This window comes from Sylvia atricapilla, chromosome 8 (assembly GCF_009819655.1).
Source record: "Sylvia atricapilla isolate bSylAtr1 chromosome 8, bSylAtr1.pri, whole genome shotgun sequence".
Lineage (NCBI taxonomy): Eukaryota > Metazoa > Chordata > Aves > Passeriformes > Sylviidae > Sylvia > Sylvia atricapilla.
Window position 1 is genome coordinate 17212547 of NC_089147.1, and position 22020 is coordinate 17234566.

A 22020-nucleotide genomic window follows, 5' to 3' on the forward strand; every position below is an offset into this window, starting at 1 on the left:
GGTTACTGTTATCCATTCTGGCATTCCTGGAGTTCCTCCTCCACCCTAAATGATCAGAACCTGAAAAAACCTCCCAAAAACTGCATTCCTGTAGAAGGGGAAATGAAAGATACTGTTCAGACCCAAAATAAGAAGCCTCTCCTTGCCAAGACTACAGAAATGCTGCATACTTAGCATCTGTTGTAGCTAGGTGGGATAGAAGCTATTTTTCTTCTTTCTCTTCAAACAAAACTGAAAGACATCCCAGATATTCTGCTTATGTCTTATAAATCTTTGATCTATCCAGAGGCTAAGGGCTTGCTGGTGATGGCAGAAACATGGACTGAAATCCTGCACTGACAGCCAGCACTGCATGTTCCTGCACTGAGAAAATTGGGGCACTTCAGGTGCCTCCATCGAGCCCTGACGTTCAGTCACTGATGCAGAAAGGCCTGAGGACTGTGTGTCCCATTAGCAAAGCACATGTCCCAGTGACTCCCTTGGGGTCCAGTGGGTGTCATTTTGTCTCCTTTAGTGTCCTGCAGCACTCAGTGTGCCTTCAGAGACCATTTTATGGCCTGGATGCAGGCACAGGTTTGATTCAGGTGGTTAGGAGAGGGGGACGGGCTAACTCTAACCTTCTGCGAACTGTCCCTGCTCACAAAATTAAGTTGCTGTGTCCTGCTGATTGCAGCTTTCATCTGGGGTTTAGCTTGTTGGGAATTAGGAGGTCATTTTATTATCAGATCTGCTCTGGTGGTGGAGTAAATATTCCCTTCTTGTACATAGGTGAAAACTGGATTCGCTCAAACAGAACTTTTGCGCTAAATTGCGTACAAGGAAGACTAGCTAGTTGAGTAGAGATTGCGATTGAAAATACAGTTCAGGGCAAGGACTGGCATGAGTGGGGGAGCCTGCTGGAGGAATGAGTGATCGGCAGTGAAGTGACCTCTACATGTGTGCAGTGACACGGAGGGGGAAAGAGGCTCTCGTGTGCTAGGATGCAAGTGCTGGCCACATTACCCAAATGGTCATGAAAAGCAGGACACCAGACACTGGCTCAAATTCTGATGGCCCTCTTGGTTCCGACAAATTTTCCTAGCCGGCATGTGAAGGAAAGCGCCGAGTTTCCTGCAGTAGGTAGAGCTGAGGATGTGAAGCCGTTGGTGTTACAGCGTGTCCTGACTCCCCTCCGCCCGTGTCTGTCCGCAGATGGCCGCAGAGCGCTGTGCCGAGCAGCCCCGGGCCGCGGGGCCGGGCCTGAGGGCCGCAGCCCGCCGCCGCTGAGGCGCCCAGCGGGAGCCCCGCCATGGCCCCGGCCCGCCGCGGCGGCCCGCCCGACGGCGGCTGGGGATGGATGATTGTCGCCGGCTGCTTCCTTGTCACCATCTGCACCAGGGCCGTGACAAGGTAAAGGCACTGCTGCTTGTCTTGCTGGCCTCTTTGTGGCATAAGCTTTTTTATTTTTTTTTTCTTTCTTTTTCTTTTCCGCCTAAGGAAAAGTGTCTGGGATGTCCCCTGATGTCCTGCAGCTGACAGGGTTATTCTGGTTAGGTACGGACTCTCTCCCGCTGAATTTTCCAAGGCTTCCTGAAGCCCCTAAGGCTGAGGGTCAACCAAAGGATTATGAGCCCTCTGGCATTAGTCTCGCCTCCTCTGATAGCTGCTCTAGCTTTCAGCACCCCTTCCCTGATTTCTTACAGAGTCAAGGCCTGGGGCAGGTAGCGCTATTTCAGGCTGTGGTGGTTAGCCTGGGGAGGGAGGCATCATGCAGGGTCTCTTTGGGTTCACTGTGCCCCTCTGACCCCACAGCCATGCTCGTTTTTGCCAGTCCCAGGGAATTCGTGTGACTCCCGAGTCAATGTGAAAAGCATGTAAATACCCCCTTCTCCTACTGCGAGCATTTCAGGTACTGTCCTGCCTGAGACGGTCCAAGCCCTAGAGAAGAGACCTCTCTCTATACCCTCCTGGTATCCAAAATATGCAGAAAATATTTTCTCGAAAATAGAAGGAACAGGACTAGACTGCTGCCTTGCATAAATATAATGCAATCTGGGATGAGACTGCTTTTACAGTGACTTGGATGTCTACTGAAGATACAGGAGCCTGGTGTGTGTGAACATGGAAAATTTCGCTATATTAAGCAGAGAGATAAGCACCCTGGTATGTGAGAGAAACTGAAAGAGTGTCTTGTTGGACAGTCAGTATAATGTAAATACAGTGTTTCCTACCTAAAATTATTATTTCTTTCAAAATAAAGCTCCCAGGTGTAAGTCTTTAGGGATCTAGGATCTTGGAGTCAACAGCACAGAAGGGGATAGAAACACTTACACAGTATTAGTTAATGCATACAAATGTACCAATTCCTTAATTACAGCAGAGAATTCCTAGCGGGTTTAATTCTTTGTTCATGTGTGCAATGTGTTACATCTAGGATATTATCTAATGGCTGGTACACATTAGACTATATAGAAGAGTGAAATATGTACAAGAAAAAAAGCTGAAGAAAGTGGCCATTCACTGACTCGGGCAAAAAGAAGGGGAAAAGGCCTTTCTTGTTGATCCAGAAAAGTTAATGAAATTATGCAGCCTTTTAATCTGTCCTGCTGCAGGGACGTGTTGAACAGTAACACATGTTAAGTTGAGCAAAGCAACCTCTCCTGGAAACCTTTTATTAATCTGCTGGAAGGTCCACAGGCTCCTGCTGTGTTTTGATTCTGTGTTTGTGGGGAGCTGCTTTGCTCTTATCCATCCATGAACACATAGCTGCAGGTGGCATTTGCTCTATAGGTATTATAGTGACCCTACCCTCACAGTTTGTCTGGGTGTGGAATAGTAAGCAACAAGGTCAGTGAAGAGCTGTGAAGCCAGGGCTTTGTGTGCTGGGGAAGCAACATCATCATATGGGCTGTAAGTTGCTGGTGAGGATTAGTAATTGCAATTTCCTTTTAGTTCAAAATACTATGAGTTATAAAAACTCTAGCAGCAGATACCTCAGCATGAAACATGTGATATTATAATGTTTATGACTACAATTTTGTCTTTCCTGGGAGCTGGAGAGAATCTTCGAGTGGATGCTTTTTATACCTGAAGAGTAAGACCAGCATTTTCCATTAGGCAAATATTCCATGTTTAACAGATTGGTGTTCATGTTTTCTGTCCTAGGTGCATCTCCATTTTTTTTGTGGAGTTCCAGGCATACTTTGGGCAGGATTATGCCAGAACTGCTTGGATCCACTCCATTGTTGACTGTGCTACGATGCTTTGTGGTGTGTATTACCCTTTTAAGACAATGTGGCTGCTTTTGCATTGGCTTCATCTGGTTTTAGCATGCTCACAAGTTGGTGGAGTCAGCTGGGAGAGAATGATACTATGGGATCTCTGGGGTATGGTATATCCGAGCTGCTTCCCCCAACACAGTTGTGCAAGGGAGTGTCTTCATACTAGAGAAAAGAAGCAGAACTTTGTTTTGTGAAATGATCTAATTTTTCAGAAATGTGCTTATGTTGAGGTCTATTGGGACACCTCATGTTTGAGAGCTATTAACTGAGCAATTGTTTCTTTTGCTTTTTGATTTGAGTCGTATTTGAGATGTAGCACAGGATGTACATCTTGCCTCCAGATCAAGTCACAACCATCCTCCTTTTATCAAAAGTGCATATTTACAAATAGTCTTCTCTCTTAAAAGAAAATTTGATATTAAAAATCATGTGCATCAACACAGCAGTTGTACTGAATTTCTCATGGGTTTGCTTTAAAGCTGTACAGCTTGGTGAAAAATCCATGCCCTAGTCCTGTAGAAGAGGTTAATCCATAAGAATTGCTAGAAAGGCAGAGGGACACAGCTAGAATGAGACACAACAACTCACCTGTGACAGCCAGGTTACATTTACATCTTGGCCAAAAGAGAGAAGTAAGGGTAACTTTGCCCTGACATTGCAGGCAGTAGAGGGAGAGAGGGCTTGTGATGCCATCCCGTGATAGAAGGGTGATCTGGGAAACATCAGTGTTTGAAGAAGTTCTGGAGAAGTGCAGAAGAAGGGTATCAGCTCTGGAGATTGACCAAAAGATGTGAGACCTCTCCTGTTTGGGTATAACCCAGAGCCCACAAGGCCAGGGAGCTGTGAGGAAGGACACCTAAAGTTACTGAGGGTTGAAGTGCAAATTCCAGGTGGGCAAAAGTCTGAGTGTTGTAAGCATGGAATAATGAACAGTGCGGGCTGTTGCTGTGGCCTGTCTTGACCCCTTGACACTGCAGATTACCTGTGTTCCATAGTGACTTTGATCTATGGAAATGGCTGCTGAGAAAACTACTGTAAGATTCAAGTTTATCCTGACTTTCAGGAAAATTTATTTTAGAAGTTTTTTTTCTTTATATTTGGTGCTCATGCCATTGCAACAGGGGTATGTTGGAAGATCACTCGTAGCTGCAATTACCATTTTCTTCTGCTTCCTCCTGCTTCCTTTTCTTTTATAACTGTTGCAGTGAACTGTGTGTGAGAACCTGCCATTAACTACCAGCTTTATTTGTTTCCTTGAAGCCCCGCTTGGGAGTTTAATCAGTAATCATGTATCCTGCCAAGTTGGTATCATGCTAGGAGGGCTGCTTGCATCTACTGGACTAATTTTGAGCTCATTCGCCACCAGTCTGGAACATCTCTACTTATCATTAGGAGTCCTCACAGGTAGGATGCATTCAGCCTCTTTGCTGCTGCCAGAACACAAGACAGGAAGGCTAAAAATGATGGGTGATCTCTTCTCCATGTCATGTTGACACTGCACTGGTCAAATAGAGATACTCAGACCTTTTCCTATCATTGTAAAGGAGAGGCTGCCCCAGTGAGAGCTTCAGTGCTAACTGATCTCACATAACGCAAATGCAGCATCCTGCAAAAGCAACTCTTACCTTCTATTGGATAGAGGACTGTCAATAAAGTTCTGAAATTATGGGAGGTCAGGAAGGACTGCTGCTGCAGCTGATACACTTGAAAAGGTTTCCCTGTTTTGTCATGGATTTTGGAGGAGTTTGTTATAGCAGAAGTTCTAGACTGTCCTAATAAATTTGCATATTTGGAAAAAAGTTTAAATGAAAACATAAATGTAAGTAAGAGGTAGAGGAGCTCTTGGCGAATACCAGGCACCTCAGCTGTATGCCTTACTTTTGTCTGCATTACATTCCAGTTGAAAAGCAAAAATAATTGCTGGTTGGTAGTCTTGCTGTACCAGCTCCTCCATTTTTGCTTAGGTATGGTGAAAACAAATCTTTGCTCTATCCTACCTGTTTGTGTTTGTGGTGCACAGAGGAACTTGAGAGGGGCCCGTGGTTACACTGACATTCCTTCCTCATTAATACTGACCTGGTAGCCACGGTGATATAAGACCTTGTACTTGGTCCCCTGGAGTTTAGTAATGAGTTGGTGGAATTACTGCAGTTCACATGCTGCCAACAGCTTATTTGTTTAAAAAAAAAAAATCCTTATTTTAGTGCATGTTGCTCCTGCATTATGATGTTAATCTTTGACAAATGTGTTCATAACAATAAAAGGGCTTCTTGTAACTTGTGGGACTGTACTGCATACCATGCTAATGCTTCTGAGGCTTCCTGTGTATACCAAGGTGGAAAGGAGGTTACAATTTCCACATGGAGTAGTAAAGGACCAAGTTCACTACAAGCAGTAAACTTTTAGTCTGTGGGGACTGATTAACAGAGAGGTCAGCTATTGGTAAAGGCTAGATGTGGTGCCCCCAACACAGAAAGCAGATGGGGCCACAACAAGTGAATGTCTAAGTCCATAAAAGCAGCAGGACTTGAAACCAGAGGTAAGACTGAGGAGTGTCAATAGGTAGCAGAATTCCTTCTAAGAGGTCTGAAAATGATTTTGGCCCTAAACTTTCCACTTTTCACAGGACATTCGTTGGCTTTTTTGAAACCTATTTCCCCTGCTGACTCACTTAAAAAAATGGTGTGTATGCCTAATAGAATATGATTTTCATAGCTCTCGAGTGATGATGTCTAGCTTGGGGCTGCTCCTCTGGCTCAGCTGCCTGTACAGGTCCAGCCCCAGCTCTGTGCCCTGCTTCTCCCCTTGCCTCCTCAGGGGTGCCAGACTGGGCACCCGCTGCCCAGAGTCCCTCTAATCCTCTTATTCCATCCTGGCAGGTTTAGTGCCGGCCCTGCACAGTGTGGCCTTTGAGGAGGATGTGGCAAGCCGGTTACAGCACTGGGGACTGTTTTATCCTCTATCTGCAAGCTCTGCCAAAGGCACTGGGGACTGCTTTACCCTCAATGTAGGACATGCTTCAAAACCCTAGTCAGGAACTCATTTCTACTACTGATTCAGAAATACATATTTTAGTATTAGGGCAACCACTTGATGATTAAAAGCTGCTCTCTGATTCTGCAGCAGAGACCACAATCTTTTTCTCTATCCAGGAGATGAATCTTAATTGTTTACTCAACTGGATCTGGCTTTCTGAGGCTTTCCTCTCCTCTTTACTTGTAGGCAGGGATTTAAAATGGTCAGGAGTCCAAGCAGCTGTTGCAAGGAGTTTATTTAGTGGACCAAGAGAGGTTTATTGTGGAATATTAGTAACAGAGACAGGCTCTTTGTACTGTATTTCAGAGACCTGAAAATCATCGTTGGGTTTCAACAGACCAAAACACAAAGTGGTGCCTCATCAGGACAGTGTGTCCAGTGCTAGCGTTGGTGCAGCCCCTGAGGCATGACCTCATCTTGCATGCAGGAGAGGCTGGCACACCAGTTTTCTTATATTTAGTGGTCATCACTGTTCTTGTTATGAAGTGAACCTCATCACTTCTGTCTGAGTGTTATTAGTGTGGATTAATGGTCATCAGTTAGGTTTGTCAAGTCAGTGACTCTGCCAGTGGAAGAAAGACGTCATCCTAATTTCTCATCATCACACTCAGACTAGGCTGCATGATACAGAATGAGAAAAAGCTTTCTATTCTTTTGAATTGATGAAAATACATTATGTGGTTTGATTTAATATGTTCCATATGTCATGCTTAGTATTAAGCCATCTGCACTTTGCTTTCTCTTCTAGGACTTGGGTTTGCACTTTGTTATTCTCCAGCCATTGCGATGGTGGGCAAATACTTCAACAAAAGGAAAGCACTGGCGTATGGAATAGCCATGTCAGGAAGTGGAATTGGTACCTTCATCCTGGCCCCTGTGGTCCAGCTCTTAATTGAGCAGTTTTCCTGGCGAGGAGCTTTGCTCATCCTGGGAGGTTTTGTTTTAAACCTCTGTGTCTGTGGTGCCTTGATGCGGCCTATTTCTCTTAAGGAGGATTGTAAAACTGCTCCTGAGTTTCTTGAACAGAACTATGTCCCTGAAACAGAGAAACAGGACTTAAAGCAAATGTCCCTCTGTTCACCTTTGATCAAATTATGGCCTCATGAATGTTTATGCTACTGTTCGTGGAAGGAATATGACTTTTTGCTTATGCCAAGCTTCATGGTGCTGGCAGTGTCAATTTTATTTATGGCATATGGCTGCAGCCCTCTTTTTGTCTACCTAGTGCCTTATGCTTTGAGTGTTGGAGTGAGTCATCACCAGGCTGCCTTCCTCATGTCCATACTTGGTGTCATAGACATCATTGGTAATGTCACCTTTGGATGGCTCACAGACAGAAGGTAAGGGCTTCTGGCTGATCAAGGGTAAGCTTTAGCTGGTGGGAGGCTGGATGCAAGTGAGGTATAATACATATAAAAATTAAGATTATGGATTCTTTCTGTAGCATGTGTAACCTAAAAAAACCCCAACAACACAGTCTAACTTTCAGAAATGGTTGCTATTTAATCTTTTTGTCTCGTCTGAGTTTGTTCAATTCTGCTGGTTTAATATCCTTTTTTCCCTGAAAAAATGATGTGTCTGTATGTTTGATAGTAGAAATGAAACCCCTTGCCTGAGGTATGTTGAGCGTGATTCTCTGTATCTATTTCCTAGGGGATTTCACCCTACTTCCTCTGCCTTTCCATGTCTTCTGTGCTGCTGGGGAGGCACAGAAGTTATGGAGGATGGTCCAGGGTCTGGCCCAATATTGTCTGGCACATACTAGGAAGGACTGATTGAAAATTGTTACACATTTTCCAGTATATAAGAACTCACCATGCTTTGTGAACTCAGCTCACTCCAAATGTCAATGTACAGTATCTGTAACAGCAGTAGATACTGGCGAAATTAAATATTTTGATTCTAAAGGATGCATTTTTTGCACTTATTTAGTTTGTGGGAAAAATCAATTATTGATTTTGTGGAACAGGAAGGAAGGGATATGACATCTCGCTTAGCTCACACTAACTCTCATTTAAGGGCTGACAGCTAAGAGAGGTATACTGCAATGTTTTATGCATAATACTGGGAACACCTTGCTGAGCTGGGATGTAAAGCACAGTGAAATACTGCTTTGAACACTGAAACTTCAGGAACTAGGAACATCCTGAAGAACACTGCAGGCAGCATAGCTGCTGCTGGCCAGATGTTTCTGCAGCTGTAGGTGGGCAGCTTTCCCTGCCTGGGCTCATTTGCTGAGTGAAGACTTGTGTAAGGAAATGGACTTAAATTTGAGCTATAGAAAAAGAGAGGGAGAGCGAAGCACTGCGTGCCAGGGCATAGAAGCTGAGATACTGGTTTCAGTGATAATATTTTTCTTTTCTGTTTTGAAATTGGCAGGTGTCTGAAGAAGCATCGGTACTTTTGCTACCTCTTTGCTGTGGGAATGGATGGCCTCTGTTGCCTTTTCCTGCCAGTTCTCCAAAGCTTCCCCTTGCTTGTGCCTTTCTCATTTACCTTTGGCTACTTTGACGGAGCCTATGTGACGCTGATCCCTGTCATGACAGCAGATGTAGTGGGAACTTCTTTGTTATCATCAGCACTGGGCGTTGTGTATTTCCTTCATGCCATACCATATCTAGTGAGCCCACCTGTAGCAGGTCAGTTTGGCCAAATGACTTACCTGTAACCTTATCAGTACTTCAGATTTACCCACTGGTGTGATGTAGAAGGGCAGGAAGGACAGCAAATGCACAGTGAATGTGAAGGTAGGCTCTGGAGGAATAACACACCTGGACATTCATAAGTCTTTAGGCCTCTCATCCTTGTCTTGGTGGGATGATTTCTAGATATAGAGTGAGATGAAATTTAAAAGCCAAACCAGTATGGAATGGGCTTCTAAGATCTGTTACATCACCACTTCATGTAGTTTAGGAACTGTGCAAGTAGAAGAAGTAAAATATTTCACTGTGAAATTATATGATTTTGTAAAATCTAAATCTCTCTGAAGAGTTTAATTCCAAGATTTTTTTCTTTAATTTGGTTTTTTTTTTTTTATTGTGGAAGACTTGATCTTTTAGTCTCTACATTGCTACAACAGGTGGATGAGTCAGCTCCATTCCTGTTTGGTCATAAGCTCATCCTGTAATATCTAACCATCATTTTTCCCATCTGTACCATTACAGTGAAGTAAGGATGAGAGCTGTACCTTTATTTTTCTTTAGAAAGCACTTGACACAGTTTTTAATATTGTGAAAGGTCTGAGATCTTTTTCAAACAACCAAGCTTGCATATTTTATCTGATGTTTGCCTCAATTAATCACTGCTCCTGAAGCTTTTAATATAATTTCCCATAGCAAAAATTATTGCAAAATGGAATTGTTTTAAGTGAAGCATGAGCCTGGGCAGAGTTCAATAAATGTTTCTGCATGAAGATCTTAGAGGTCTCTAAGCCCTCTAAAGACTCCAGTTAAATCCATGCAGTTGGAAGATGTTTATTTAATAGTGTGGTGATGACTGCTCTGCCTTTTCTTGTGGATTTGATCTCCAGACAAAAGGCCATAAAGATATTATTTACCTGCTGAGAATAAATCCCTCTCTGCCCCAGGATGTAAAAGTATAGTGATGGTGATGTAAACCTGTATTGTTTGGTTGTATTTATATATGATAACTCCAAAGGTTTATAACTGAGTCACAGGAATTGTAAATTATCCACCAGAATACTGGTGAACCTCTAAAAAAATTTTTTTTTTCCCTACAGGTTGGCTTGTGGACACAACTGGCAGCTATACTGCATCATTTCTCCTGTGTGGATTTTCTATGATATTTAGTTCAGCACTGTTGTGGTTTGCGAGGCTAGCAAAGAAAATCAAAAGAACACATTTGCGGTCCCTCACTGGTAACACAGCCTTGAAACAGCACATCTGGACAAATGGAGCAATAGCTTATTCTGTCACAGCAGAATTAGACCAAAGGGATGTTGAAGTTTTGGCTGTGGATACAAACAGCTACAGCAACAGGTGACAAGTGCTGTTAAGATTCAGTATGGTGCAGCCTGAGCCAGACGTGGCTCTGTGGTGGTACACTGTTGAAGATACTTCTTCTGTGAAACAAGACATCTCTCATTTAGATTTTTGTGTTGTGTTTTAGTTGGCTTCAATTTGCATCCAGCAACAGTAATACCAAGTTAATGCAGTAATAGAAGAAAGCTAGACTGAAAATGGAGTTTGTAGGTATAAGTGTTCACAGATTCATTTGAAATGCAATGTTGACTCCACAGGTATCAGTCACCAAAACTGAACAATAACATTTACATTTAAAAATATTAATGACACAAGCTTTTTCATTTTGTGGTCTAGTAGGTTTCAATGGATTAATCACAAACATCATGAAAAAATCTCTTCATTTATCAATCTGCATGAAACTCTGCAAATGAGTGTTTCAAATGCCAAAGTCATCTGTTTGTTTTGCTTTTGTTTGTTGTTTGTTTTTGGTTTTTTTTAAAGAGAATCTGGCAGGAAACTGATTTATGCTGAAAGTATCTCTGGAGCAACTTTAATTTTTACAATATGCCTGAATATTTCACATACATTGCAATTTAATTGAAAATATGTTTTTAGACCTGCTTTCTCATGTGCTCTACAGCAAATTTTACTTTTTTTTTTTCTTCTGGACACCTTTAACATTTGAACTTCTGAACACTGAAATTCTGGGTATGATCTTTCAGCAGATCCTTGTCTTGGATGGTGGAAAATGTGCTGTTGTGGCTCTACTGTCTGAATAGGAGTAAATTTGTGTCATGGCATGATGATAGACAAATGTGCTTTAACTGCATTAATTGGAAGAAGCCCAAAGGCAGCCCAAAAGGCCAAAGAAGCTCCTGTGTTTTCAAACACAGAGCCTCTTCCTCTTGTAAAATCAGCACCTATCAGAGAATTTTAGAGTCCATGCAACCAGATGGCTGAGATAGAGAGATTGCCCACCCCACAGGCTGATAGTGGAGAGGATGTTGGCAGAATTGTTTCTGTGTATTGCAGTGGCCACTCTGTCTCTTTTCAGACCCAGAAGCTGCATCTTCAGGTGGTGCCAATCGCTCATTTGTACCATCTGAAGAGCTGTCAGTCACTTTTCCTTGATGGCCAGAACACAAGAGCTGTGACTTGCTGACAGCTTCCTGCTACTTGTGTGAGGAATATACTCCAGTTGGCTGCTTCACAGGGAGTGAATGTAGCTCCTGAAATAAATTACTGAAGGGATGGTCTAATAAATACTGTGATTTTCTACATTTCCAGAGTAAAAACATAGTCAGCAATGGAAAGTTTCACATTCCATAATAGAAATAGTTTCAGCGTTTTGATGCTGTATCAAGCTGTATTCTGTTCATTCACAAATTGATCAGAGTCCAAATAATTTTAATTTACACTGAACTAGTAGTTTTGTTAGTCTGCAGTGTGTTCAATGGCTGCTCATAGTGTCCTTTTCCGCTCTGTGCCTTGGAAGTGAAAGCAACATAGACTGATGTTCACCAGTTTGATTTAGAGCAAGAGTACAGCCATAGGAGTATAATGTATTTATATATACACACACATATATGTACGAATAGCATATGTATCAAGTAGTTTTATTATCCAAGTGTATTTCAAATTTAACACATTAAAATTGTTTGTGTTTAAATTAAGCATTTCTCTCTGTCCTGCTTCAGGAATGTAGTCAGAGCCAGTAGCATGATCTATGTGCACAGACCATAGAATGAGCAACAGCAGTGCAAAATCTTCTTAAAGCCCATGACATAACTTTTCTTCAGCTCAGCATGAAAATTGAGTCTTGAGCCCCAGTTTAGTTTTTAACATATATTTGGGAAAAAATACAGAAATTATCCATAGATGTTTCTTAATGAGTTGGGGGAAATAGGCACATTTGGAAAAGAATTAATTTGTTTTATTAATTAGTACTGATGAAGATAATGTTTTAGATCTTAATAGAATATTTTAATATCAAAAATAAATGAGAATAGTGTGGTCAACAAAAAATATCATTTCTTTTGAACAAGTTATAAATCACCAATGTAAATAAATTTACAAAAATGTAATTACTTTGTTTACCACATCACAACATGTCACCTGTTGTTCATGTCATGTTGTTCATGCATATTGTAAAAGCCTCTTGGAATAATGCTGTATGCATTTTAATCATAGTAAATTATACCGTGTAATACATTATTAACATTTTTTTATTATTTCAAGATTTTTATAGACTTTTCCCTTTATGTTTTTTAAGCAGTATTTCTTGTTTTAAATATCTTATTTTGCAGCAAACATTCAGCTGGTTTTATCCAGAGATCTTTTGTAGAAAATGGTAAATTTTTTCCAGGGCTTTCCACCACTGTTTCTGCTCTGACTTAAGTCAATGGAGGAAAGCTCATATACTGGAATAAAGACTTGTGCATAAAACACACTCTGAAATATCAGCCCTGCCACGAATGCCCCCACTAAGAAACAGAAGGAAGGAGATGTAGCAGGAAATGACCTGCAAATGGAAGAAGTGGAAATACAACCCAGGCTGGTGAAGCCTCATGCCAAACTTCTAGCTCCTGCTCCACACACTCCAGGCTGAACAGGTCACCTTCATCCTGTCATGCAAAATATTTCAGGCAATGCATTATAGAAATCTCTGGCTTACAATAGTTTTAAAGAATGATGATTGTATTGGCAATACATTTTTTCAGAGATCATTATATTTAGGCCGTCCTCCATGGAGGACATTTACTGGCATGTCTCAGTAAGGGAATAAACCAAGATACCCAAGCTAGCTGTGAACAATTTGCCAGATGAACACTGCATGTGTGAGGATTTAGGGGTCTTTTCCACCATTAATGATCCTGTAATTCTATGTTCCTACAGCCCTGATGGACAAAAGCATTGATGGATATGAGCTCAGCTGGAGCATTGCACTGCTGAGCCTCTCTGGCTTCCCAGGGCAGTGTGGTGGGACCTGACTTGGGGTAACATCTGTTCAGCACAGATTCTATCTCAGATGGATCCTACCTGGGATTATGCTCTGTTCTGTGCAGTGGATGGAAATTCAGTGTAAGTGAAACTGCTTACAGCTGCTAAAGTTATCCCATCTGTCTCCATTCCATGAGGCTTGAAATGGGGAAATAATAATTCTTTTGAAATTATTTATATTCTATTGATAATCTGGAACGTTTAATAAATTGTACCTTGGAAAATTGTGTGAAAACAACATTGGAAAAGTCAAGTACCTTCTGTTAAAAAATGACTGTTGTTTCAAAAAAAGCATTCCTGAAACATTCCTGTCAACTTGGGTAATAATTTATCTCCTGAAAGACAAAGGCTGTGTTACTATATGGTGAATGTATTTTATATTGCCACAACAATGCCTTGTTTGCTTTCTAAAGTTTTACAAATTTATGTGAGAAGGAAGAGCTTGTTTAACTTAAAATGTAACACTACTTCATGATCAGCATATGGCAAAGTCCTTATTTGGGTTTGCCTCAATAAATAATACCTTCTTCTCAGTGATTATTCTGGTGTATTTTAGTAAAAATTTCTTTAGAAGGTGCTTTTCAGTCATAAATTGATACTTCAGTACTTCATCATTTTTTTCCCTACATTGCTAGCATCAGCTTCAGTGATGTACACCCAAGTAATTCATACTTGGGTGTGAATTAAGAGGTGTGCAGTCGAGCCTCTGTGCAGTTCTAGTTTTGCCCAAAGGATTTGGACTCTCTAAAATGAGTCTGGCATTTTGTCTACCTCCTAAAGCTCGAGCTTAACCTGCTCCCCATGTCGGCATGCCAGGCAATGCAGCAGCACCACCCTGTGGGAAATAACGTTTTTCCTCATCTACAAGACAGGCAAAATCCAGAAGGCTGCGTTTGCACAGAGCATCCCCAGGTAGTACTGCAGTCCAGAGCAGTCCTCCAGAGTACAAAGGAGGTGAAGCACAACAAATACACTTTTTGCATCACTATATCTCACAGTCAGTTTCTTCACTGTGCAGACCGAGCTGCTATGACTCTTCATAAAAATTCAGGCTTTTTTTTTTTTTTTCCCAAATAATTTATAGCTTATTCTTATTTCTTCAAGGTTCTTTTATCATTAGACATCCTGGTGGCAGTGTAGACAGGAGAATGGATGTGCCACCATGGCTTTGAGAACCCACACCACCTCTTTCTCAAATTCTTCTCTGCTGCCCTCCACCCTCTATGCCCTCAGCAGAGTTTAGGTGGCAATGGTGCTGAGCTTAGAAGCCCTCAGGATTCACCAAGGCAGTGAGGTTGTCTAACAGATCCTTTTCTCCCCATAGCTGGGCTACTATACCAAAGTAGTGTCAACAGTTCCTGACTTTGTCCCCACTGTTGTTCCATCCAGCTTTCAGGAGTGGTCTGCCAGAACTCTTCCCAGTCCTTCCTGTTCTCCCTCCTCACTGCTCCTTCCCTAGGTAGGGCTGTGAGAGAGCAGCTGGCAGGTGGCTAGGAAACAAGGGTGGATTTTGCTCCAGCTCTTTCTTAGGAAGAGGATGTTTGCAGTTATGTACACTTGATTGCTTTTGCTTGTGTTATGAAAGATTCTCTGAAGGAGAGCTGAGAAGGAAGAGGTTTATTGATGTTTTGTGACCTGGCATTAGTGTTTTCCACTCCTTCATGTCTTGTCATCCTGTCTGTACAGGGATGCTGTTGTAGGTGCAGGAATGCTCCAGGATGGCTACAAACTCATATGTTCTTCCTGATGGGCTCTGTCACCAGTGTGCTTCATGCTACGCTAATGGCTAGGGCTCAGAAGTGTTTTGGAAGTTTTCCCCGAGCACTGTTATGGAAGTCTAGGGGCCTGAGATACCCTTTTAGATTAGAGTGAGAAAAACTTTCCTCCCATGGGCCTTTGCAGCCACATGTTAATATTTCTTGGGTTTCATTGTTCTATTGGTTCGTTAAGTTTATGTCAGCCTGTTCAGCCCCCATCCACCAAATATGCACACCTCCCAGAATGTTCTTCCTTCCCTTGGACTCCATTGGGTTATTTTTGCTGCAGTACCCCACCCCTGTGATCCTATTAGTCTCCCTGGTTCCTGGCCACCCCTCTGCCCATTCTTTCTATTGGACCCTGACCTTCAAGGATACCCATTTTCTGTGCTATATAACCCTGGATCCTTGGCCCCATTTTGGCTCTGGTCCCTGGAACACTTGGAGGCTGTCCCCACAATGTGTGCCCCGACAATAAGCAGCCCTCCCATTTCCAAACAGGACCCCGTCTCCTCGCCTTCATTGTCAGCCCTTTATTAGCAGAGTGCTCCTGGCCTCAAGGTGCAGGTCACTCTCAGGGACATGCTGTTGCATGATCCAACATGGTCTATCAAACAAAGGTACAGTACTGAGGAATTAGGCCAGGATGTTGCAAAGAATATTGAAATTTAATTGGATATCTGAAGACAATCACCTTGTCAACCCATTCTGTCATTTCAGCCCTTTCTTCCATTCATATACACCCTGCAGGCACCCACCCCTTTTTCCACACACTGCTTATGTTCCCCTGCCCTGCTCTGTGGCATTCACACAACTCTGCTCTGGCTGTGCTCTGCTCTCTGTGTCCAGTTCAGGTCATTTCTTGTGTGTGTTTGCTATCCCTGGCCTGTTCCGCAAGCATGGCCACAGCCATCTCTTTGGCATCTCAAAGACTGCCTTCCTCTCCAGATGTTTGCTGTTGTGGTTCCGTATGGGGTGTTTTGGGTAGACAGATGCTGTTTTGTGCGCAATTTAATTCTTTGGCTCAATGCCTCTGGAGCCAGCTTTGCTGAGAGCTCAGGGAAAATAAATGAGGTTGTCTCTTCAGCCTTTTGTATCCTACCAAAAGCCTATCCTTCTTACTTTTTCAAATTGCTATTTCTCTTTACTTAATCTACTAACATGAAGACTGCCCTTTAGAGAGATACCCAGAAGCAACAGTTGATGGATTCAACAGACTTCGGTAGTTCACAACAATAATACACACTTTGTAAGCTGAACAGTGTTTATTTTTCATAACTAAACAGCATACAGGGTAGTGAACTGAACAAGCCTTCAACAAAAGTTTCTTCCACAAAAGGTATTTTTAAATTGCTTAATAGAGCTTCAGAAATTCTATTTTTGTATAAGCATGCCCTTCAAGTGTACAGACAAAATACTACAATATGATTCTCTTATCTTTTTCTCAGTAGAAGGTAATATTTGATTTCAACATAGAAGTTCTGTGTTCTACAGACCATCACTTAAATACGTTTATTAGCATGATTGAGTTATGTTATATATATATATTTAATATAGTTAGCCAAGCATGCTATCTGTTAGGGAATGAACAAATTGTCTGCTGTTTCTACATTATGACCACCATGGAAGTGATGTCATCTGTGTTCCCTCTGGTCATAATGTCTACCTTCAAATGAAAAACAAACAACAAAAGAAGTTTTGAGAGTCTGTTGAAATGTCCTTGGTTTGGGGGATTTTTTTGGCACATAGGATTTTTGTGAGCTTTAGCTTGAGATGGAAAGTTGTAGCTCAACTAATGCATTCTGATACTCTTCACAGTTGGGATCCAAAGCAATAGCTTTCTTATAGCATTCAATTGCTTCTTGTTTCTTACCATTTAGTTTATAAACAAGTCCAAGGGTACCAATATCTGTGGCATCTCCTAAACTGCTCTTAATTTTCTCTGTCAACAATTTCTCCACAGCTTCACTGCACTTTTTTCTTCCATAGGAATCTTTTTCCATTTTCAGACTTGCTATGTAATACTTAATGGCTTTTGATTCTGACTTCATGTGAAAATGCTGAAAATTTCCATAATGGAAGTAGATTTCTTGTTTCTCACCACAGGGTAGATCATTTCTTTGAAGCACTTCCTGAAATATCTCTTCTGCTTCTTCATACCTCTTGCCTAGTGCATATACACTTGCTAGGTCAGCATAGGCAGAAAAAAATACTGGCTTTTTGTCTATCACTGTTTTAAGATGAAAAATGGCATGCTGGATCAGATTCTCCACTTCCTCTCGAGGTGTGAATCTTGTCTTTTTCAATTGAGTTACCTTGAATCTGTAGCAGAGTCCAAGTTGATGATGCAGAAAGACAGAGTTTGGGGTCAGTGTTTGGGCCTTCTTCAAAATCTCCACTGCTTTGTTCACTTCTCCTTTCTTTCTGTAAAAATTAGCAGCATATCGCAGGAAAACAGGAAAATCAGGGGTTTTTTGCAGTCCTTCTTCAATGTACTTCTCCCCTTCATCACCCCGGTGTAATCGCTGGAGTTTTAATGCTAATAATGCCAGAATGGTCGTGTCCTTGGGATTCAGTTCCACTGCCCTCTTCAGGGCCTCAAGGCATGGTGTGAACTCATCACCATTCCTCCCACCCCAGTCTTCCAAGCGATACATTGCTATTCCATAGCCAGCATTAAAATCTGGGTTATCGGGCTCACTCTTCAGAGCATTTTCAAAGCAATTCTTTGCCCTCTCGAAGTAATGATTCCCAAAACGTAATAATGCCCATCCTTGCTCAGCATAGATCTCTGGAAGCTGAATCTTCCTATGAGCAGCACTTGAAAGCTTTTTGCAGGTGTCTTCCACTTTGCTTACATAAGTTTGAGCTTCTTCATATCTCTGCATGTGGTAATAAATCCAGGCATAGTTCCCCCAGGTAACAAGACTTCTCCTGGCAATTTCACCTGGATGATGCTTTTGAATAGCTTCTTCAGCTTTTCTGAGACTTCTCAGGGCTTCCTCATTTGAATTCTTCAGGTGACATACATAGGAGAGTATATTATAATCTCTAATGTTGTATTCTACGACAAACTTGATATGATCAAGAATTGTTTCCTCTAGGGCCTCCAGACCTACATGCTCCTTCAGCAAAGTCCATGTAAAATGACATTCTAACTTCAGCAGGGAAGTCTTCAAGGAATCCTTGGAAATGGTACTAGAAGAAATCAAAGAAAAAGCTGTTTATACACCATTTGCTTTTTGCTGTTCTTGTTTTTAAACCAGGCATGATGTACTTTAAAAGCAGGCAATACCTTACTTGGTGCCCTTAGTCCTCAATACTTCAAACAAGCCAAAGCTGTAGGGAGACCTAGGTCCAAAGTGCTGAATAGTGATTTTAGTAATCCTTCTTGCCAGTGTATGAGGGCACCACTTACACAGGAGCAGATATTGCTGTGGATGTCAAATTGGAGGGCTGGTCTCTGTAGTAAAGCTCAGGTCTCAGGAACATATTTCCTGTGTTGGGAACAATTCCTAAAGCCTACCCAAAAGATGTAATCACAGAAGATTCCTTTTAACTATAAAGAATGTTATTTAGTCCATTTTCTAAACCTTTGTACATGTTATGGTTTGTATTATAAATTTAATTTTGAATTTCCTGCATTTTTAACTCCTTGTATGTTAGATCATAGCACCGTTCTTATGTAATGGTTATACTGATGATGTGGTTAATGTATTCAGGAATTGGGTCCCAGATCTCACCAGCCTCTCCAGTTTCTGGCACTTGGATGTACAGCCCATGAGTATGCAACCCCATTCCCCTTGCTGGTACAAACCACACACTCACTCACTAACCCTGTGGCTCCTCAGATGCTGGCTCTGAACATCCAGTGTGTGTGTTTAGGGAGCTTCTCTCTTTCCCCAGGTGCCTCACCCCTAGACACACACACTCACACCCACTAATTAACCAGCCCCTGGTGACATACAACTGGTCCTTAATACCCCTTTATCCCCAGTGTGGTTTAAGCCCAGCCGGCAGCTAAGCATGATGCTGCTGCTCACTCATCTCCCCCTGCCCCCCACTGGTGGATCGGGGAGCCGAATCGAAAGTAAAAAATCATTCGTTACGACCAGATTTTAATAATTTTTAATAACTGAAACAAAATAAAATATAATAATAGTAAACATTAGTAATGATGATAAAGGAAAAAATAGAAGTCAAAGAAAAAACAAGTAGTGCACAGTACAATTGCTCCCGATGTACCTGCTGCCCGATGCCAGACTGTCCCTGCACCCCAATCAACCCCCTTCCAGGTAACTCCCCCAGTTTATATACTGGGCATGATGTTCCCTGGTGTGGTATATGCCTTTGGCTAGTTCAGATCACCTGTCCCAGATGTGCTCTCTCCAGCTTTTTTGTGCACCTCCTCACTGGCAGAGCATGATACACAAAAAAGTCCTTAACTAGGTAGAACAAACACAACTACAAACAAAATGTGAGCTATCCACATAATTTGCATTATGAACTCAAAACATTGTGCCAGCTACTGAGAAGAAATTAACTCTGTACCAGATGAAATCAGGACAATCCCTCTACATCTTTCAACAGCTTTTTCTTCCCAAATGGGGCCTGGGAGCCACCAGGGCAGGGCATTATTTGTTTTTTCCCTGCTGCCATTGCCTACCTGTGTCCCTGTGTGGGTGCACAGACTGGTCTTTGTCACACAGTCAAGAGGACACTTTTACAACACAGAGATGACATTTTAATCCACACTGTGCTTTCCCTTAATTAAAGAAGGAATGACACACAATTCTATTACTGAGGCTTCTCAGTCAAATCCTCTTTTCTTAGAAAGACTTTCTTCCTGTTCCTCCTGTAACACCTAGCAGCCTATGGGGCACAGTATGTGCTGCTGCTCAACTTCACAATCAAGCCTTTTGGGTAAAAAAAGGACTGAGTGGAGTGGAAAGATTGTAAAATTATGAGGAGGCAAATCAAGGAGGAATGTCACAGACACAGGTTTGAGAGTCAGATGACACCTCTTTGGCTGGGCACCAGCTGCACCTGCTACAGCCTGGATTTCATCACCACACTGCATGCACAAAACTTTTCTGACTTTCTGTTCTACTCACAGAGACTGAACCTCATTGAAGAAGCAAGAACATGACAACATTCAAGAGCATCCTTACTTTATTTTGATTCTTCTCTAAATATTCTGTAAAATATTTTCTGTTGTTTGGATGCTCAAAGTCCCTCATGGCTTACATTTATGTAAATAATATTTCCTGTGGCATAGAGAAAAAAGCCTCTTTCAGAGGCTGGATTGCTTTCTTACCTCATGGTTTTCCTTCTCTGCTTGCTTGTCTTCAGGCAGCCTCAAAGACAAAGGAGTGTTGCCCACTGTTGTTGTGCCTTCCATTTTATTTGGTCCAGCCCTCACATGATCTGTGGTGAAATCACTGGGAACAGAAAGTGAAACTGAGCTTTTCTCTGGGTTTGCTGAAGCAGGATAGTCAGTCTGCAGAATTGAAACTATTGAGTCACTAAGCTGCTCTTTTTCCAGCCTGGCTCTGTGCCATGTATTACTCTGTATTGAGGAGAATGTGACGCAGCTCCTAACGCTCCCAGCATTTATTATGTTCAAAGGCAGAGACATCCACGATAAGGAGAATATTTCAGGCTAGTGTGTGCTGACCTGGTTATCATGCATAGACTGGGGAAGGGTCATTTGCTCCTTGTGCCTCTGCTGATTTTTGCACAATTCTGTGCTATGCTGTAGGCTCCTGTTTTATTGGTGCTGTCACCCCCCATAACACACCCACAGAAACAAACCCTTATCTCCCCTCTCTGCACTGCTTCATGCTGTACCTCCGTACCCCGAGGTCTCTGCTGCTGTACCAGGCCTGTGTTTTTCTGCACTATGCCATTCTCTAAGAGTACTAAATATCTCATCTATAGGAAATGTTTGTTGCTGCTCTCTACATCAACCCGTGACTATCCTTTTGCAAATTAAATTAGATAGAGGCAGTCAGTTTGAGTAACGGCTGTCACAGTCGTGCCAAGGAAAACAAAGCTGCAGGCCAGGTCAAGGCAAGTTCAAACTGAGCAGACCTGGCAAGCCTTGGTCCCAAGGCCATGCAAAGCCACTGCAAAGCTTACAGTCTGATGCTGGCAAGAACAATGCCTGCTACAGGCTACACACATGGCAACAGAGATGGGAATATCCTGGGGACTGGAGCATCTATGAACAACTCATTGGTGCTTAGTTTAAAAAAGTAAAAAATGCTCTGTAAAATTGACTTTGGGAGTAACAAAGACAACCAAGAAATGGTTTGTAATATACAAAAATGGTACTATATATAGTAAATTCAGATGGAACATGAAGCTGCAGACCAGCTGCAGAAAAAAAAAAGGTGTAAAAGTGTGTTAGAAAATTTATTAAAATAACTCAAATTGAATCTGTGAGAGGAAGAAGAAACCACAACCATCAGCATGATGGCAAAGATGTTAGTACCTGGTAACTGTTCTTTTCCCGTCTTTTCCTCTTCCCTTCTTTTCCCCCCTTTCTCTCTTCCACTCTTTCCCTCCTTTAAAAAAGTCCAACAAACAAGTCTTACACATTAGAATTTCTGGTTTCTACAAGAATTTGGAGAGCTTATTAACACCCACCCACCCGTGGGTCTCATTTAAGTGTCTGTTTGTGTGTTTGTATGTTTGTATGTGTGTGTGGATGGGTTGTTGGAGCTGATGTTTCACAGCTCAAGATAAAGGTTAGTACAGCTACTACTCTTGAGTAGCATTCAAGATTCTAGCAACCAGGTGTTTTATAGGTGATGAAAAGAGGTAGTGGATTGAGAAGGAAAAGGATTAGGATATTTGTTTGGAAAACGAAAGTTGTTGGTAGTTACAGAAAAGAAAGTGTTTGTAAGGTTGCTGCAGTGCCAAAATCAAATATGGACATTAATGATTTACTGTGCTACTAAGTATCTATGGGTTTCTTGT

At 42.0% G+C, this 22020-nt stretch overlaps 2 protein-coding genes across 3 annotated transcripts; one reads left to right on the plus strand and one right to left on the minus strand.

The window, feature by feature from the left end:
- Positions 1–1213: 1213 nt before the first annotated feature.
- SLC16A12 (solute carrier family 16 member 12) lies at positions 1214–13819 on the plus strand. Of its 2 annotated transcripts, XM_066323869.1 has the most exons (6): positions 1214–1389; positions 3145–3248; positions 4521–4664; positions 7045–7636; positions 8676–8935; positions 10036–13819. In XM_066323869.1, exons 1-6 carry the CDS (start codon positions 1289–1291, stop codon positions 10296–10298), a joined length of 1464 nt encoding a protein of 487 aa, XP_066179966.1. In that variant the 5' UTR covers positions 1214–1288; the 3' UTR covers positions 10299–13819. The 2 variants fall into 2 exon arrangements, with proteins under 2 accessions (XP_066179966.1, XP_066179968.1); XM_066323871.1 differs by lacking the exon at positions 4521–4664.
- Positions 13820–16275: 2456 nt separating this feature from the next.
- On the minus strand, positions 16276–20478 carry LOC136364187 (interferon-induced protein with tetratricopeptide repeats 5-like). The gene is given in 3 exon segments (XM_066323872.1): positions 16276–18234; positions 20354–20388; positions 20390–20478. Coding segments are annotated over 3 exon segments (1518 nt in total). The 5' UTR covers positions 20438–20478; the 3' UTR covers positions 16276–16799.
- Between the last annotated feature and the right edge of the window lie 1542 nt (positions 20479–22020).

Excerpts from the sequence above, each read along its gene's own strand:
- SLC16A12 (XM_066323869.1), top strand. The coding sequence starts at position 1,289 with ATGGCCCCGGCCCGCCGCGGCGGCCCGCCCGACGGCGGCTGGGGATGG. Across the intron at positions 7,637-8,675 it reads GGATGGCTCACAGACAGAAG|GTGTCTGAAGAAGCATCGGT; the intron begins GTAAGGGCTTCT and ends TGAAATTGGCAG. Across the intron at positions 8,936-10,035 it reads AGTGAGCCCACCTGTAGCAG|GTTGGCTTGTGGACACAACT; the intron begins GTCAGTTTGGCC and ends TTTTCCCTACAG.